The following is a 19,162-nucleotide window of genomic DNA, read 5'->3' as shown; positions in this document are numbered from 1 at the left end:
TATAGCTTTGCTGAAACCAATAGAACTTTATATGACTTTCAAGCAGATCAGCTTGGAGAATCTGGTTGAGCAAAGTGAGCGTTATTACAACTATTTGATCTTGCTGACACGTATGCCTATGAATGTAGTGTGGTGTAATGTTATCATTTTCAAGCTAGTTTTAATGGTCATCTGTAAAATTGCATGTCCCAAGATGCCAGTAGGAATGGAGTAATAATTGGAAAATTTGAGGACTATCAGACAGAAGCTTAAAACATTGGAATATTACTTCTAAGATTCATTTTTCATTTTCAGATTGATCAACAGTTTCCTGTTTAGCCTTATATAACATGTTTCATTACCTATCTATAAAAATCTCACAGGAATTTTGGGAGATTAACATTTGCTAGTAAATATGAACTTGGTAATACCAAAGTGGAAAACCTGTGCTTATAGATAGAAAGCTACTAACTTTAGGATAGAAGCAGATTGGTAGCTACCAAACACAATGCATAGTCTAGCTTTTCCTTTTAGTATGTCAAGCTCTATGGACTTGCTTAGTTTATCTGCTTGCAGCCCAACTTATTTAATTTTCAGAATATGCTGAGACATGGTATTTTCAGGATTCATCCTGTTATTTATCTTGAATGTATTTTATGCTTGTATTGCATTTCACTCACTTCCTGTTGCTATTGAATTCTATCAACAAAATAATTTCAATCACTTAATTCAATATGTATAGCCCCAAGGTGTTAACTATCCAGTTTCTGCTGGGATTTGCCTTCCTGCATTTTTATTTGTAGATGACAAATTAAATTAACAGGTTTGCAGGGTATACAGTGATACATAATTAATGCCCAGAGTAAATTAGCTAATTACAGTTAAACTTAATAAATATTTCTTTATTCTTGGGTATTTAGGCCTTTTATTTAAGTATAAATAGTAGTTATGTCCTCCTTAATCTGATAAGAAAGCAATATCCATAGATAGCTATTTGTGGGCTTACTCCAAAGTCTATGAAGACAGTTTATTAACAATTTCAGTGTGGTTTGTATCAACCTCTTAAGCTTTTTTATCATGACTGTCTCTCACACATAAAATAATCTTTCTGAGCTTCTGTAGTTAATGTCCATTTTTCTTGCATTTGGGCACTTAGAACTCATTGCAGTATGATCGGTATAGCAGTGTGGTAGTTAGTGTATGTAATTCCTACAGCAGTCATATAGATAATTTTCATTTGATATGTCATAGGGTCTTCAACGGGAACCAGCTTGATCATCAATGATAGAAAAAGGAAACAGAACAGATGACTTACAGAAGGTATGGTATTTCTTTTCAGTTTCCAAAAGGTGTGACACGATTTATGTTTTACAAGAGATGACGTATTAACGGCCTTTACCTTTAAGTGTATTTTGAAGCCATCATAGATTTTAATTGCTAGTTCCATGAAATAATTTCAGTATGCTAAAATGCTAGAGGTGCTGAAGTAGCTAATTTTTAGTTGTCTGTCACTCAGACTGAAATCTAGAGAATTGACATAGATGTCTTGGTTCCACCTTAAATGTATGAGATGGTTTAGGCACTGGAACGTGCTAGAAAAAAATGAAGTAATGACGAGACCTTTAGAGGTAATGTATTGGAAGCACTAATCCTGTGATGTGTCTGAAACCCCCCTCCTTTCTGGAATTGGTATGCTTCAGCTGGTGTATCTGGCAGATAGAAGCCCTGCTCGTTTGGGAGACAGAACCTGAAATTCTTGTAGAGTCTGACTGTATCTTTTCCTCCTGAGAATCTATACAGGACTTATTCTTTACTGTTTCTGTCATTGAGTTCATTTTTAAGTGCACCTGGGCATAGAAAAGGAGGTGGAGGTAGAGAAGAGGCAACTGCTTCTCTCTTTTATTACAGATTGGAGTACTCTGCTGGGATGTGCAATATGAATTTAATGCTCTCTTCAGCTCTTAGGTAGTATCCTAAGCACTGTAATGCCTTTGAAGCTTAACAGATAAATTTCTCCATCATTCTGTTAGATGTGGACCTCTGGGTATGAAAAAGCAAAGGGAGAGAATACAAAAGAGATGAAACATGACTCTGTAATCCATCAGGTATACTTGGCTGTAGGTGTCCAGTGCATCTTCTTTATTTTTTTAACCTAATGTTTATGTAAAGCAGGACTCTCCCTCCATTTTCCAGTTAAGTGTTTTGAACCTCAAAGCAGTATTATCAAACTTTATATTGTTTTCCTGATCCTCTGATTTTTGTGTTATTATGCAGAACAACTTCAGTGGGACAGAGTAAGAGGGACTCCTAATAATTTAAAGGCAGCAACTTCATCTCAAAATCCAGTACATGTTCTGAACACTGTTGGGAACTGCCATCATGATGTGTGCCCAGCCTTTGTACTAAGTTATGCTTGACAGAGATACATACAGATTTAAATGCTGAGTATGACTAAGTATGCCACCTAGTAACCTGGTAAAAATTTGGAAGACCTCTTGGTGAAAATATAGGTACCAACAGATGAGCCTGTATGGTTTTGATAATATACATTTTGAACTTAATTTAGACATAGATTTGAATATTTTATATTATTGTGTATTTTGAGATTTATGTTTTTTGCAGAACCATGAATTACACAACTTTATTTTTCGTAAAATAAGTACTTGGCATTTTCATCCTGAGTTTAATAGTCTCTGTTTTATGAACTCACAACAGAAGGAATGATCTGTATCTTATATGACTAACAACAACAGCTTCTGAACAAAGGACACAAAATAATATATACATTGGGTACACGACCAAGACTTTTTAAAATACACTTTCTCTTTGAGCTCTTGCTTCTAAACAAGGAGGAGAAAAGCACTGCAAATGAGTCAGTCTGCCACCTTGAAAACACTTGTGTTTTCTTAATGGACAAGAGGATGATGTCAGATGTTTCTAATTAGCATCTTGACAGGCAAGCAGCCAGCAATAAGTACTGCATTAGGTTACATTCATTGGGTGCCAGTTCAAGACAGTAATTATGGAATTTCAGGATAGATTGGTTTTGTGGCCAGTTGAACCTGAATGTAGTAGTTTCCATGCATATCAGAGAGCAGTGAGAGCTGGCTATTCCCTAGAAGATGGGGAGCCACAGGGAACAACATAGGTGGTGCAGGGCAGGGATCTTTCCAGGTAGGTCCTGGGCTCAAGAGAGGCTCAGGACAGGTGTGGAAATGGTGGTTATCTGATCCAGGTCCAAGCAAGAGTCCAGATGGAGTATCCATACTCCATAATGGAGTATCCTGGTGATAAGTCAAGTCTGATGTCAAGCTGGGAAGTCCATCTGCTGGGCAGATCCACTGGTGTCCAGCAGGCCCTTAACAACGAGACCAGACTGAGACACAAAATTCAGGTGGGGATCAAGAACAAGGATAGTGAGGGAAAACAGGCTCAGACATGGCCTTGGGAGGGGATGTGGCTGGACAGGGTCATGGGCTGAGGTTGGCACATCCCCATCCCCATAGGTTGCCCCGGTTGGAGGGGCCCGTGGCTGGGCAGAGCAGTGCTGTGGATCTGGAGCCTGGCTCTGCCACAGCCTCTGTGGACAGGGGCTGATGGCCCCAGGGCTGATGTGAGGGCCTGTGCACGGCCAGGGTGGGGGGAACCCAGGGGCTGCTGGGCAGCCATAGTATGGGCTGAAAGTGCCCTCAAAGCCATGGCAGATATGGTCTCCAAGCGTCATGCAGTTAAGCAAAGTTAAGTAAACATGCTATCTTTATTTTCCCTTTAGCTCTGTCAGTCAGTCTGAATATAGTTTGAATCCCTAGAAACCTTGGTCCTCGTTATCTCTAGTGGAAGATAATGCCAGTGCCAGCCCCCATCTGTGTGCCAGTGTTCTGTGTAAAATATAGCTGATTTAGTACTTAGCAACCTCATTCTGCATGCAAGTTTTCCTTTTATTTACTGAGTTTAACTGAGTTCCTTGTTCTAGGGCCATTTTTTCTCATTTTGAAGGGCAGTACACTCTGAGTTTTCGTGCATGTCAAGCTTTGTCAGATATCTGTCCAATATCTTGGTCTAGCCAAGACATTTTGCACTGAGAAACTGTCATTTTTCAGGAGTGTAATTCAGGAGGCAACAACGTGGCCTGTAGTTTTGGTACTGTTTTGCAAAATAGAAAAGTATCTAGATTTTCTTTGTGGTGACTGCCTTTGGTTGTGTTCTGTGTATTATTTTAGGAGTTATTTAATGGGGAGGTAATCCCTTTATGAACCATTAAACTGACCCCCCTCCCCCCTTTTTTTTTTTCCTGAACACCTACTATGCTTAAGGCAACAGACTAAAAATGTATTTTCAGCAACATTTTCCCCAAACGACTTAAATGGTGAACTTCTTGCCAATGAGATTTTCACTGATGCCATCTGGTACTTCCTCTGACCTTGAGTCACTGAGATTTTAGGTAAGAAGTGACCTATTCTTTAAATCTTCATTTAACCTTTCAATTCTAACACACTTTTTCAGATTTTTTTTTTTTTTTTTTTTTTTTTTCCCCAGGCTTTGTAATGGTTCCCCTGAGTCAATCGTTTTTCCCAGATTCAAGACAGTTTCTGCCTGGGCCATTCTTACAGGAAGAATTTCAAACACCAATTTTACCTATGCCTGAGAGATTTTTCAAATGCAAGAGTATGTGGCTCCACAGCTCTTATTTTATCTGCAGGACACATTGAACATCTTTATATGAAATACTAATTTAAATTTGACTTTAAACAGTTTAGGATTATTTAGCTGTTGATTTGTTTTTGTTTAATGTCAGGTCTCAGTGAATCTTAACACCAACCTAGTCTTTTTATAGCACAGGAATAATTTACCGGACAAACTGTGAGATTCTAAAATAAAATGTATGTTTACTCAGGAAAAAATCCAAGTATTTTTATTTTACATAATTTCATTGTCTTCAATATCAGTACTTTAGTGTGAAATTATGGATCTGGCCTGCAGGTCCACTGACTGCATATCTAGTCAAATTCAGGAAAAAAAATGAAGTTAAAAGTTGAGATAAGCCCATAAATAAATTGAAATAATATGTTGGCTGACAGATTTTGTTCAGGTGAAATATACATGAGTTTTACTTGAAAATGTGACACCAGTATTTTGGTATCTCATCACATGATTAATATTAAAGTTTGTTTGTTTTTTTTTTTTTATACATTACCTTTCAAAATGTCATACAGTCTAATGAAGGTGCATTTCTAGCAAGTAGTACAAAGAAAACAGTGCAGAATTTTTGACTGACTGACATCATTGTATCTCTGTTGAATGTGAAGAAAAAAAAGTGCCATTCTATTATAAGCAAGAAAATACAAAAACAAGACAGCCAGAAGGACTCAAGTGAAAGAAAAATCACACCCAATTCACATCTATATATCAAGCATAAGTAATTACAAAGTTGACTGAGCCAGTAATGGGTCTTCCTGTGTTAAGGATGGCTTAAGTAGAATGAATTGTTCTAGTTAATTTGAAATCAAATTCTTGTTCATTTGAAATCAAGCATTCTATTCTAGAGGTACCCAGAAACACCCCTACATTTTTCTGTGATAGTTATGAACCATGTTAAGCAAAGTGTGAAATCCTTTAATTATTTACAGGAAACGTATAGAAGAGACAGTACAAACTTCTTGCTAATGCCTTGGCAAATGCTTAGCCTTGTCCAAAACAAAGCTTCTTTATAAGAAAAATGAGGTAGACCCTGATTAGTTTTCTTCAGTAGATAAAATAATACTAGTAGAAAACATTCCCCAATGTCATTCTAGAATACTATTTAGGAAATTATTAAACCCTACAAGTAATCCCCTTTTATTGCCTTCAAATTGTTTCCATCGCCAAGCATTCTAGAATGGCTCAAAATGTGGTTTTGCTATTTTCACTTCAGTTGAACTCTGCTTCTTATCTATGGTATTTTTTCACCCTGTGTGTACTCAATAGGATTAGCTTAGAAAATGCTCTTTGAGATCTGAAAAATCTGTTATGTACATGTTAGTACTGTTACCATGTTACACATTTTATTGTTAAAATGACAAATGTCTGTCTGGTATGAAATCTTCTGAATTGTACTCAACGTGTTATGAGAATTTTGGACTGAAATGAAGACTACATTACTGAAGATTTAACGTGTTACAGGAAATTATTTTTGGAAATATTTGTATATTCTTTATAAAACATACTATGCAACTAATCATTCACAAAAGCCAGTAGAAAAGAAAAAGTATCCTATCTGTTACCAGCACAAAAATATCTACTCATATTATGATGCCACCATGAAAGAAAAAATTTTGGTCCAGTGTTTGCATTATCTCTCTCCTCAATTCTAATTGAACATAAAGAGAAATAAATTGAAAAAGTAGATAAAATTTGCATTTGCACCACAATATGTAGCAACAATATATACACTTACATCTGTGGTATGTTTTTCTTATTGCATAAAGTCTTTTTATCAAACTGCTTTGTGGAAAAAAAAAAAACAGTTTTGTCTACACTCCTACAAACTTCTAGCTAGTCACTTAATACTTGAGGGATCCAAATGGTCAGCAAGACCCCAAAGAAACTTTATTTTGATGATCAAAATCCTAGTAATTTTTCCATCCTTTGAAAAAGGTGAGATTAAAATATTTTTCTACTGAATATGGCTAAAAGGTAAAAACTCTGAAAATACTCAGAAACAGCAAATATAGTTTTTGTCAATTAAATGTTTTGTTTTGTGATTATGATTTATTATTTTGTTTTACAATTATTTGTGACTTACGTTTCATTTGTGATGATTCAGATACTGTCTTTCTGAAAAATAAATCTATAGTTTTCATTTTTTTCTTTCTATAGCAGCACTCATCAGACTTGTAAAATGGAATTTCTTCAGATGGATGTATTTATCAATTGTGGCTTTTTTTTTTTTTTTTTTTTTTTTTTTCTGATTCAGAGAGCCTATTCCTATTTGAGAACAAATTCATTAAAAGTTCCTTAGCTAGAATTCAATTTGGATAGACAGCTTTGCTGTTGCTTTTCCTGTAATTCTGAGACATCTGTCACTGATTCTGAAAAATAGAAGGCAGCTGAGAGGCAATCTGGAAAAGCACACAAGGCTTTCCAGCAGCTGGTAGATTCAGGTTCTTTTTGTTTCAGATTACTGAACTCTGTGCATTGTAGTGGATTTCAAATGACAGCTCATACAGATTGGTGAGACCAAAGTAATGCGGTAGGTTATAAATAAGACAATCCTAAGCAATATGCCGGTAAAGAAAAGATACATGTATTAGATTTCATCTTCTTACAACTGCATGTTAGTTGGGGAAGAATAAAAGTATGTTTCTTTTTCTCTGGAAAACTTTCCCTAAACAATTTGAGTCCTCGTTTCTTTTATCTTCTCATCATCTTATATAGATGACTGCACACAACAATCTACAAGAGAGCATAAGGTTCTCAAATATGTAAAAAGATGGGAATTACATGAGGAGGAGGATGAAATAGAAGATGGGGGAACGTGATAAAATCATAAATAAAAAAGGGGAACTCAATGAAGGGGAGGAACGTTAGAAGCAGTGAAGAAGGGAAGAGATCCAGTTCCTACTATGAAACAGCCTGAAAAGTTTTTAGAAACTGGCTTTGACCTGAATTACTACAGGTGGCTGTGAATCAGAGACCTTGTAAAAGGACTTGGAGTAGAGAAATAAATTAAATTTAAAGGTTATAGCAGAGTGCTAGAAACACCACCAGAAGAGGTCATTGGTAATAGATTTGCAACTGCTCATGGCAGTGGTATGGTAGCAGTTGTGATGCTAAATTTGAAAAGCAATACACAGATAGGCTATGAGGTCCTGATTACTTTCTATAGACTGTGACAGGTGCAGAATCTATGGCAAAAAAACAGGAGCACAATGAACTTGGAGGAGACTAAAGGTGGACTGAGACATAAATCAGGGTGAGGAAGTGCATTTGACTGCCACTTCTGGAGTCTCTCTTGCTTTCTTGTCTTCTCTCTGTTGTGTAATTGATCTCCTTTGTCATCTTTAAGTACGTAGGTATTAATCTGCATAATTCATATTACAAATGAAATACCTGCTAAGGTCCCATGTCACTCCATTATGCTTGCTGGGTAAGCGTTTTGCAAATTTCAGCTTTTTGCAGCCACATATAAAAAGGGGATGCAGTTTAAATAAAATTACTACATGTTTTAATTGGCTGGGTAGAATTTAGCCTTAAGAGTTGGTATTTTTTGTAAATATTCCTCATATAAAAGAACTTCAAACCACTCTTGCTACATCTAGCAAGTGCCCATTGCCTTTGGATTTGTTATTTGTTGATACTGTACTAACAGGCAGACACTCCTCAAGTGATGATGGGGTGATACTGAACAAACATCTACAAAGGTGTTTTTCATGTCTCATCTTTTCTGGTGTTCAGGTCAGATTTTTTTTATTTTTTTTTCTAAGTAAAAAAACAACCACCACCACCAGCAACAAAAACAGCTGAAATGAGACTTAGAGTCTGTTAGAAAAACTGCCTGTCAACATTCTCATGTAAGGCAGGTAATCTCTTAGAGACACTGCACAGGACTGGCAACTGAGATACGTGCTGCAAACAGCTGAAGTGTTTGGGATGTATTTCTGTCCTCTAGAACTACTCTGTGTCCTTCAATGCATACAACAGCCTGAGGAGACTAAACTATAGCAGTTTCCCCAGGCTGTATTTTATTTCAGAGCAGCCTGAAGTCTTCACAGTATGAAAAGCTAACATCCTACTCATCGTACCTGCTATGCTGTGGCTCGTGAGAAACCAGCACCTTGGGAAGCAAGAAATTTATCCTGTGCTGGCCCAGTGTTTTTAGAGTCTCTGGGCTCTCCCTAAGTCCTTTCTGCTGCAAAGGGGCTATGGGAGTGAGAGTCTCTGCCTTTCTTTGTAAGTGACAAGCAGCAAGTAATGATTCATGATGGTCAGACACACCATAAACTCTTTTCATCTCCATTTACGTTGCCTGTTCCTACTTCTCTCAGCCTCCTAACAAGACACTTTAGCTGCATCTTTACCTCCCAGTGCACACCTCATTATTCTATCATCTCAGAGCACACTTAAGATGTTTTAGGTTAATTATAGATGTACAGCAGTACATGAGTGAGTGAGAGAAAGAGACACAAAGAGATGATAACAGCCTGCAACTATGTGAAGGCTTTAAATGCTGAGAAGACAAGGAATGTATTAAGTATGACACAGGCTATCACTAGGGTGAGTGAGACATAACTAAGAAGAGGAAATATTCAATGAATTCTCTAGAGAAGTTTGCCTGACCGTATGGTAATTAAATTGGGAAACTATCATCTAGCTGAAGAGGAGAAAGATTTCTTATTTTGGAGTTTCAAAATCTGACTGAAAATTTGTAATAGAATTTCACGGGGAACAACTTTAGCTTGTTGGTGGAGACTGCAGATTATGGCTTCTCTGTTTATCTGCATAGCACAGAGACATCTTCATAGCATAGATAACCACGTTTGACTCCTTCATGACAGTGACTCATTCATCACAGTGATATTCATGATATATATTGTATGTTTAACATCAGGACTCCTGCCCATCAATAAGACTCCTACTGCAATGCTTCTTATATTTCTAAAGCACATATCACTCAAAACAGCTGTCATGAGACAAAATAGAACCTGTCAGAGTGGTATTGGCTTCTTATTTCTGAAAAAATAAAATTTCTTCCAAAGATTACACTGGCCTGAGGCTTAAAAGAGGTAACATTTGGCTCTGTGCTAGGACAGATTTTATATGTCATGATCCATTGGATCTAGAAATAGCAGATTTGAAGTGAGAACAGAAGTCTTCTGTTCTAAGACCTACTAGGTCAGGATACGCTGTACTGTGAAATCAAAATAATGCTGTGGTTTGATATGTTATGAAAAGTTATTGTTTTTACTGGAACAACCTCAGATAATAAAAGAACAATGTGAAAGAAAGACTATACACGCTTTCATTTTCTGATTGCAGTTTTAACTACTGTAAAAAATCTGAAGTCAGTAGTAGAGTTTGATGCTTTGAAGTTTGAAGAATTAGGGCTTTACTTTTAAGATATTTCTTTTCCTTTCATTCAAAAGCTGAATCGTGATTGTGAGGATTTCGGGGAATTGTAAGATTACAGTGTATTTTTTTATTTTTTTTTTAATTTGTATTTTTAGCATGCAGAGATAAGAGCTAATAATCCACCATTTGTGTTCTGTTGGCTCTAGTCACAGCAGTGCCTTGTTAGTTAAGTAACACATCCAGTTTTGCCTGTGTGCATGTATCACACATAGTACTTGCGCTACACCACTAATATTGCGTAGGCATTGAGACCTCATGTTCCTGAGTGTTCGAGCTATTTTAGGATATGTGCAACTTAGGTCCACTGCAGATCTGCCTGCAGTCCTAACACCCCATACTGCTGTTTTTTCCTTTGTTGCTGGGGTGCCTCCCAGTTATGTCCATGAGAAATGTAAACAGCATGTTGGGACCCTGGTCTGTCAGATGCTACAGTATTTTTCCTCTGGATGATCTGTAACACACTTCAGTGGGTTCTTCTTTCTTTGTTTGCTTGTTTTGTTTATTTGAGGTTGTAAAAGCACTTTGGTACAGAAAGCAAAGATTGTTTTGGCCAAAGGTATAAGTTTATCTGAGGACTTTTCAAATGGCTTTTTGAAAGCAGATGTGATTTTGGATTTATGTGCATCGTGTTCTGCTCTTTTCATTTGACCTTGCAGTATACAGAAAGGAGAGACAGAGAGAGATGGGAGGAGAGAGACTGATGAGCTCTCAAGTGCATGAGGATCTGAGATGTAAGTCCTCCTGGATTAGAAATCTAAAACTGGAGGAAAGGGTAGAGAAAGACAATATTGAGTTATAAAGGAAACTAGAAAATACAGGCTGTTTTGTGTCACTTCTGCAGCAAGAGCTGGCTTTGTCTCAGTTTCAATAGAGTCTCTCTCTCTAGCCAAAGGGAATGTAGGATGTGGCAGGGAGGGTCTGATTGGGGAGGAATTCAATGCAGATATCAGCAGCAGGCTTCTATGTAAATACTGTAACACCTCGGAATGGAGGAACAGCTGAGATAACACTGTAAACTAATCTCTAGTGCCGGTGAGGCTGGCCAATCCCTTATGTTATACAGTTTCTGTAGAAAAGATGTGCTAGGAGAAAAAAAAATATATATATATATATGTGGCAATTTCTGATAGATTAAAATGTACTTTTTTTTTTTTTTTTTTTTTTTTTTTTAATTAAAGCAGTGTATGGCATTTTTTTGGCCTGAATTGGCTTGAAATGCATACTCTCTGCATACGTAGCCTGTGATATACAGCTTGGCACATATATATATATATATATGAATTCTTATATAAACGGGCATTGCTATCACCAAGAATATATATATATATTTTACCCCATGTCTGATCAATTTAGATAGATACAGACTCACTCGGAGTCCTTATCCCACCACTATTGATTTTGGGTGATTTTTCATCAATAGCAGAAAACTAAGAGACAAAATTTGCCCAGAGCAGTAGTGCTGGATCACAGACCTTCCCTGCTTTGACCTTGTTAGGTCACTGTTTCACAGTCTGACACCTTCCCTTCTCAGGTTGGTGAGGGGAAAAATAAATAAAATGCATATAATATATATATTTATTTATATATATATACATATATAAAACACACAGACACATCTTTATACACAAATAGTGCCTCACCTGAAACAGGTTGTCTCCTCGGGGCATTTAAAGAAAAGCAGGAGCTAACAACGGCCAAGAAGTTTGTTGCTACATCTGCTTCAGAGTTATGTTCATAACTGGGCACAACCCCAAGATAAACTGGGGCTAGGGTGGAGCTAATCACCTCATTAATTGTGTTAGAAATGAGGAAACTGATTCCACTATCTCCAATTTCAGAAGAAATTAAAGTTCAAGAGACTCTGACGCCCCCTTTGGATACTGCTTAGAAATGAGAAGCAGTTTCCAGTTCTTGTACCTTTTGTTAGAGCCTAATCACAGTGCAAGGACAGCTCTTAAACTGAAAAACTCCAAGTTCCCCAAATCGCAGGTTGTGTTGCATTCACAGGCTCTTTGCTTTCAGCTCACTGAAGACATATACAATCATGTGATGGATGTCACGCCTTGCAGACATCTAATTAACTTGACCGGTGTTTAAGCAATTGACCTAGTTGACTGTGTTCCCCTCTTGACTTTTACATCCCACCCTTGCCTTCTACCCCAAACCTCGATTTATTTTCCTTCTGTGTCTTACACAAGCAGGCACTGGGTGGTTCACATGCTGCATGCCCGAAGGACGCTGTACTCTGTGTTATAACGCAGCTCCTATGGGACACACGTTGACAACCTCTGCTTTTGCATACCAGGCCAAGCCCACTCAAGGGATGCCTCTCCTGTCTATTTTTAACTGGGGGAAAAAAAAAAAAAAAAAGAACAAAAAGCAAAAACCAACAAAACCTTTGAAGATACATGGATTTTCTAGGTTCCATGGTTAGAACAAATTATCAATGTGGATGTTTCAACAGCCGAGCAGGAAAACAACTGCCACATTACATTAATAACACCGCTCTTTTTTTTTTTTTGGTCCAAGCTATTCCCATCTCTCCACCTCTGCCTTACACATATCGCTACGCATTACTGGCCCAGCGTGCATTTCAGGAGCAAACCTGGAGAATTTAAGTATCTGCATGTTCATGTAAATGAACAGCTCCTGCTTTGCGCTGTAGATGTTGCCAGCCCAAAGCTGACAGAAGCACGAACTTTTTGCCTGCGTGTGTTCATCAAGGTTCAAAAGAAATTGTGTGCTCTGCTCCTTCCTGAGGAGACGTGCCTCAGTGGGTACCACCAAAGTGGTAACTCTTGGGCTGTCGTTTAAACAGCAGCTTGGCCAGATTTGGGTTTTCACGGAGAAAAGAAATAAACGAAAGGCAAGACCCCAGCATCCTCAGCACCTGGAAGGGGACACTAGCAGGCCCACCTGGGCTGGGCAGCGGGAGGGCGCACAGCCCGGGGGCCACACAGGGGGGCCGGGGGCCTCCCTCATGGGCCTCTCTCCCTCTGTCGGCGTCCCCCCGGCGGCCCGGTGCCGGCCCTATTTGGCCATGCGGCGGCCGGGGCCGCGCAGCCCCGCGCCTGCCTTACATGGGCCGTGCGGCCGCACCGCGCCTTGCTCCATTCATGGCCGCGCCGCGCCGCCATGTCGCGGCGCCGGCCAAATAAGGAGACGGCGGCGGCCCCGGCCCCGGCCCGCCGCGGCCCCGGCCCCGACGGCAGCTATAAAGCGGCGGCTCTCGGCCGGGACGACACCCAGCCTCCGCTCGGCAGCCCCCCCGCCGCTCCGGTGAGTAGCGCTGAGGGACGGGGAGGCTCCCTCACCGCCCCCTTCCTTCCCCGGGCAGCGCCCGCCCCGGGCAGCGCCCGCCGCCCGACGGGGCGCGACGCTTCCGTTGAAGTCCGTGCCCCGGGGAGATGCCCTGTGTTAGCGGCCTGAAAGCCTCACGGGGGGGGGCTTTACGAGGCGGCTGATGGAGCCCCAGAGCGTGGCCGAGTCCCGCAGCACCCTCCCGGGACCTCCCGCTTCCGCCGCGCCGGGGAGGTGCCGGGCGCCCACGGCCGGTCGGGGGTCGGGGTTGGGGTCCGGGTCCGCGCTGCCGTGCCCGCAGGGGTCTGGAGGCGCCGCCGCGCTGTTTTGCAGGTCCGCGCCGCTCAGCTACGATGTGTGACGACGAGGAGACCACCGCGCTGGTGTGTGACAACGGCTCGGGGCTGGTCAAGGCGGGCTTTGCCGGAGACGATGCCCCCAGGGCCGTTTTCCCGTCCATCGTGGGCCGCCCCCGGCACCAGGTAAATGCCCGGCCCTCCGACGGCACCGGGGCTCGCCCCGCTCCCCAGGGGTCACCTCACTCCTCAGTTCTTCTGTCCTGCACCTAACACTCTGCCTTTCCTCCGCTCACACCTTGTACTCGCACTGCTGACGCCTTTCCAGTTCTTTCTGGGGCTTCCCTGAATTCTCCTCTTTGGTTCTCCGTTGTCTCCTTTCTATTGCTATCTCCCTTTGCCCTGGCTATTTCAGACTCATCAGCTTCCCTTCACTCTCACCCAGTCCTCTCTCCTAATGAGCCCAAACCCAGCATCCTATAAAGCTGCTGCCCGCTCCATGCCTTAAGCTAGATGTGCTGCTGGTGTTAGCGCAAAGGTGTCTCTGTTGGCCCAATTCGTGCACGAAGCTGTTTGTATAAGGCCCTTCCCACCCATCTGATGCAGTGTCCCATGTACCAAACTCTTGAATCTTCTCTCTGATTGTCTGTCTCTGATCTTCCCTTCTTACCACCTTCTAAGTCTCCTTTTTTCTGTTCCCATTTCATTCTTCCCCTATTTTGTGACAAGTCTTTCAGCATATAGAAAACGGCACTCTTTGTCCTACAGTTTCCGTGTTAAAAAGTTTGTCTTTTATACTATTATTTAAAACATCTGGAATTTATATTCTGTTCTTGTGAGTACTTTGCTGTTGAGCCATCATAGCAATAAAGCCATTTTGACTGTGTCTTTTTTCACTAGAAGACTTAATTCCACTCCCTATCTTTATGTTGATAAACTCTCTTTGTACATATCTGTATCTGTATTTTCTTGCTCATGATATTGTGCAGTTTACCATCAGTCAAACTTTTAGACCACAAGAGGTAATTGAAAATAAATGGTGTTTTAAACAAAAAGGGGGAAAATGCTTTCATCTGATTAAAGGAAAACAGATTTTGAGAGAGAACTTCAAATTCTGTTGACTTAATATTTTAGTGAAGCGCATTTTTCCTAAACAAGCTTTCAGTGGCACAAATGTTTGTACTTTTCTGGCAAATAGCATAGTTGTCTGAGGTGTAATTGTTTGGGCTCTGTAATGTTGTCTTCCTCAAATCATGCTTTTCTGTATTTTCTTCTTTTAGGGTGTTATGGTTGGCATGGGTCAAAAAGATTCCTATGTGGGTGATGAAGCACAGAGCAAAAGAGGTATCCTGACTTTGAAATATCCTATTGAACATGGCATCATCACCAACTGGGACGATATGGAAAAGATCTGGCACCACACGTTCTACAATGAACTCCGCGTGGCCCCTGAGGAACACCCCACCTTGCTCACAGAAGCCCCCTTGAACCCTAAAGCTAATCGTGAAAAGATGACCCAGATAATGTTTGAGACCTTCAATGTACCTGCCATGTATGTGGCAATCCAGGCTGTCCTGTCCCTCTATGCCTCCGGTCGTACAACAGGTAAAATACCATTTAGATTTTTTTTTCATTCAGGACCCCCAGCTCTCCCTTCCTTCCCACTCCAAACATGAAGAAAAAAAAATCAAATTTGCAGACTTTTTTTTAAGATTATAGTGACTAAAAATAACATTATCAGAAAAGATAGTGCAAAACAGTCTTTGGAAAGAACAGTCCATGGATTTGTCTGCATTGTGATGTGAACAAGAAAACATTACTATGAAGATACTGCAGTTAACATGAGTATTACACCAAAAGATGCCCTTTACTGGATCAGGACAATCGCTGTCACAAGCACACTTGGTGCTCAGTGTTGTAGTAGAAGGCTGTTCATATGGATTAGCTTAAAATCCATACAGAACAACTCTTTCATGGGAATGTTTGACCAAATGGGCAATGTCCATGTAAGCAAATGCAAAAGCAAATGTATGGCAGTAACTGCCTAAAACAGAATGATGCTGCTTTATGCTGCCTGAAAAATGCTATGTTTTGTTTTCAGTGTTACTGCTCACTGTGTTGTAAGGGTTTGAAGCATTTCATAGGTGATTGATTCTAACTGGTCTCTGACAATTTCTCTCCCAGGTATTGTTCTTGACTCTGGTGATGGTGTCACCCACAACGTACCTATTTATGAAGGTTATGCTTTGCCTCATGCTATCATGCGCCTGGATCTGGCTGGCAGGGATCTGACCGACTACCTCATGAAGATCCTCACGGAGCGTGGCTATTCCTTTGTGACAACAGGTCGGTCCTCCAGCTTTGCCCTTTTGTGAAATTCCTCATGTCTCCCTTGACCCATCTTCTTCCTCTAGTGTTTTGTTTCTCCAGACCTTGATTTGATTTCTATGTATCTACAGCTGAACGTGAGATTGTTCGTGATATCAAAGAGAAACTGTGCTATGTTGCACTGGACTTTGAGAATGAAATGGCCACTGCTGCCTCTTCCTCCTCTCTGGAGAAGAGCTATGAATTGCCTGATGGTCAAGTGATCACAATTGGTAATGAACGTTTCCGCTGCCCTGAAACCTTATTCCAACCATCTTTTATCGGTAAGTTTTCCCAGGAAATTCTCCTTTCAGTAGGAGGTATGAATGAATCACAAGATCTAGAAGGTGCCCCACTCCCCTACTTCTTTATCTAAATTTGGCACAAAACCAAACTTAAATAGGGAGTTAGATTCTCTGCTCCCTGTTAGCTCTGCATAATGTGATTACCAGCTGGTAATTAGCTGAGCTGTGGGCTCTCATTGCAACTTTTAGACCAGGTTTTAGACTTACAATTTTTTAGTGAAAAAATATACATTTGTAATACTGTCATGTTGCTAATGACAAGAACAGCTTTCAATGCTGTGTTTGTAAAGCTTACACTTACACCACTATTTGACTCCACAAAGAGGTAAAATGTCTGGGAGAGAGTAAGATGGAACGTGTATTTACACGAACTGAAATCAAACATTGACATGGCCAAGATGGCTGTCTTTGCTGCTTGTGGGTGCAGCTGACAGATAATAGCAAATGCTTACATTGTAAGTACTGAGCAACAAATGCAGTTGTTCATCAGCTGACATCTTACTGTATATCTAGTGTCAACTCTTTCAGGAAGCACCTGTTAAAATTATAAATTGGAATGCAACCTACAAACACTTGCTTCTGGTTTCTTTTTACTTATCACCAAGTACTTATAAATATCCTGGCGTATGTCTCAGTTATCTCTTCCCTTGATGTTTACAAATGGCATAGATTCTGAATTTCAGGTAGGCTGAAGAAAGGAAATTACTAGTGTCTTTTTTTAGTTCTACTTTGACTGTTTTCACTTTCTTATTGCCATTCTTACTATATTCAACTGATGCTTTTATTGAGACTGACAAAGACCAATACTCATGTTTTCTGTTATATGTAACTTGCTCCCGTCAGTATATAGTAAATGAATTTATCTTGTGTTTACCTCTTACTGTATGTTGTGCGTCTCCTTTGCACATGCATTATGATTCTTAACTTTTCTAAAATAATACTTGTACTGGTAAGTAATTTTGCAACAGAAAAATTAATAGAAGCTCATATTAGTAATGAGGGGAAATACCAAGAATTCTTTTCACAAAGACCTCATGTATAATTTACTGATCTGCTGTTTTTCTTCTCAAGGTATGGAATCTGCTGGTATTCATGAAACTACCTACAACAGCATCATGAAGTGTGATATTGATATTCGTAAGGACCTGTATGCTAACAACGTCCTCTCAGGTGGTACAACGATGTACCCTGGTATTGCTGATCGCATGCAGAAAGAAATCACTGCGCTTGCTCCTAGCACTATGAAGATCAAGGTGAGGACTTTGTATTATAATATATGGATAAGGATGGGGAAAATGTCCTTGTCATTAAATTGGGATATAGGAACAAGTCAAAAGTGAGATCATCAGCTGATGGACAAATGAGAAGTTTTTCCTTTTAATCAACATAATTATATTAATGAGAAACAAATGTTGGAAAACAGACAAGTTGGTCTGTAAATTTTCTTAAAGAATATTACATAAATTGCTTCAGCTGTTGAAGATCAGTATGCTATATCAGAGAGGTTCATACTTAAAGAAACATCTAGCAATTTGGTATGCTTGTGGTGTGGGCTGATTGTGCAGTAACGGAACTGTTAACAGGGGATTTTGCTGTTTCTCTTCATCCTAGATCATTGCCCCACCTGAACGCAAATACTCTGTATGGATTGGTGGCTCCATTCTAGCATCTCTGTCCACCTTCCAGCAAATGTGGATCAGTAAACAGGAGTACGATGAAGCCGGTCCATCCATTGTCCACCGCAAGTGCTTCTAAGCACTTTTCCCTCAATTTACTCAGGATGACGACAATATGCTTCTTGGAGTCTTCTGGCATCCCTTCCTGAACTCTTCAGTCATTGTACAGTTTGTTTACACACCCGTGCAATTTATTTGTGCTTCTAATATTTATTGCTTTATAAATAAAGATCTGGGACTTGCAACCTACACATGCTTCTTCTTCTTCTTCTTTTTTTTTTTTTATTTTTTTATTTTTTTATTTTAAGTGTTTAAATGGTTACAAAAATGAGTCTAAACACCCTGGGATTTGGAAACTACCGTCAAACCTGTCAATCCCTTCACTGCATGCGTCTTCTTAACTGATGTAGGCATGTTAGGTCGCAGTTTACTATTAGTATGAGTTCATGCTTCCTAGTTTTAGTTTTGAAACTTGAAACAAAAGAATAATCATTTATCGAGGCTTACAAAAGTAACCTTGAGGGTAGACCTAGTAAGTGGAAAGGAAACCTCTCACATTCACTCACTGGGTTTAGATTTTGTTGTTGTTGTATTAGTTACAACGTAAGCATATTAATATCAACATATTGAAAGCCAAAGCCTCTGAAAAAGAATTATGTTGATATGTTTAGAATGCAATTTATTGCATTAATTAGCTCAGTCCTTAAGAGTCATGCAGTTGTTTTCTGTGGGCTATAAATATTTATGACAAAACATTAATTCAAACTGACAGTTTACTCATCTTCTCCTATCTCTTCAGAGCTAGAGATAAGTGAAGCTTTTATTGTATACTAATGCAAAGAATCAAACTTTTGCCTTATAAACATACAATTTTTATTATTTTCACATCATCATTCATGTCTTAGGCAGTTTTTAATCCATGGTCTTTGCTATTCTTTGTTATTATTCATATGGCTTAGGCAGTTTTTAATCCATAGTCTTTGCTGTTCTCTGTTAGTATTTGACCCAGATACTACAATCATAAATCGCTTTTCGTGGACTTTTGTGTATTAAGAAATCTCTATGACTTAACTGTGCATTTTTTTTTAAATAAAGTTTATACCTAAAAGTTGTATCAAACTTCCTGTGTGAA

At 39.6% G+C, this 19,162-nt stretch overlaps 1 protein-coding gene across 3 annotated transcripts; it reads left to right on the top strand.

Annotated features, from left to right (window-relative positions):
* Positions 1 to 13,739: 13,739 nt before the first annotated feature.
* Positions 13,740 to 18,109, top strand: ACTC1 (actin alpha cardiac muscle 1; the record flags this gene model as incomplete). 3 transcript variants are annotated; one of them, XM_084287600.1, is made up of 6 exons in its annotated part: positions 13,740 to 13,868; positions 15,092 to 15,287; positions 15,867 to 16,028; positions 16,142 to 16,333; positions 17,426 to 17,607; positions 17,966 to 18,109. In XM_084287600.1, the coding sequence occupies 6 exons, from the start codon at positions 13,740 to 13,742 to the stop codon at positions 18,107 to 18,109; spliced, it is 1,005 nt and encodes a 334-aa protein (XP_084143726.1). The 3 variants fall into 3 exon arrangements, with proteins under 3 accessions (XP_084143726.1, XP_084143725.1, XP_084143727.1); XM_084287599.1 differs by having other exon boundaries at positions 14,963 to 15,287; XM_084287601.1 differs by lacking the exons at positions 13,740 to 13,868; positions 16,142 to 16,333 and having other exon boundaries at positions 14,963 to 15,287.
* Positions 18,110 to 19,162: the final 1,053 nt, after the last annotated feature.

Source organism: Netta rufina (assembly GCF_964035555.1).
Source record: "Netta rufina genome assembly, chromosome: 5".
Taxonomy (NCBI): Eukaryota; Metazoa; Chordata; class Aves; order Anseriformes; family Anatidae; genus Netta; species Netta rufina.
Note: the sequence above shows the minus strand (reverse complement) of the source record. Positions and strands in the feature narration are given on the sequence as shown.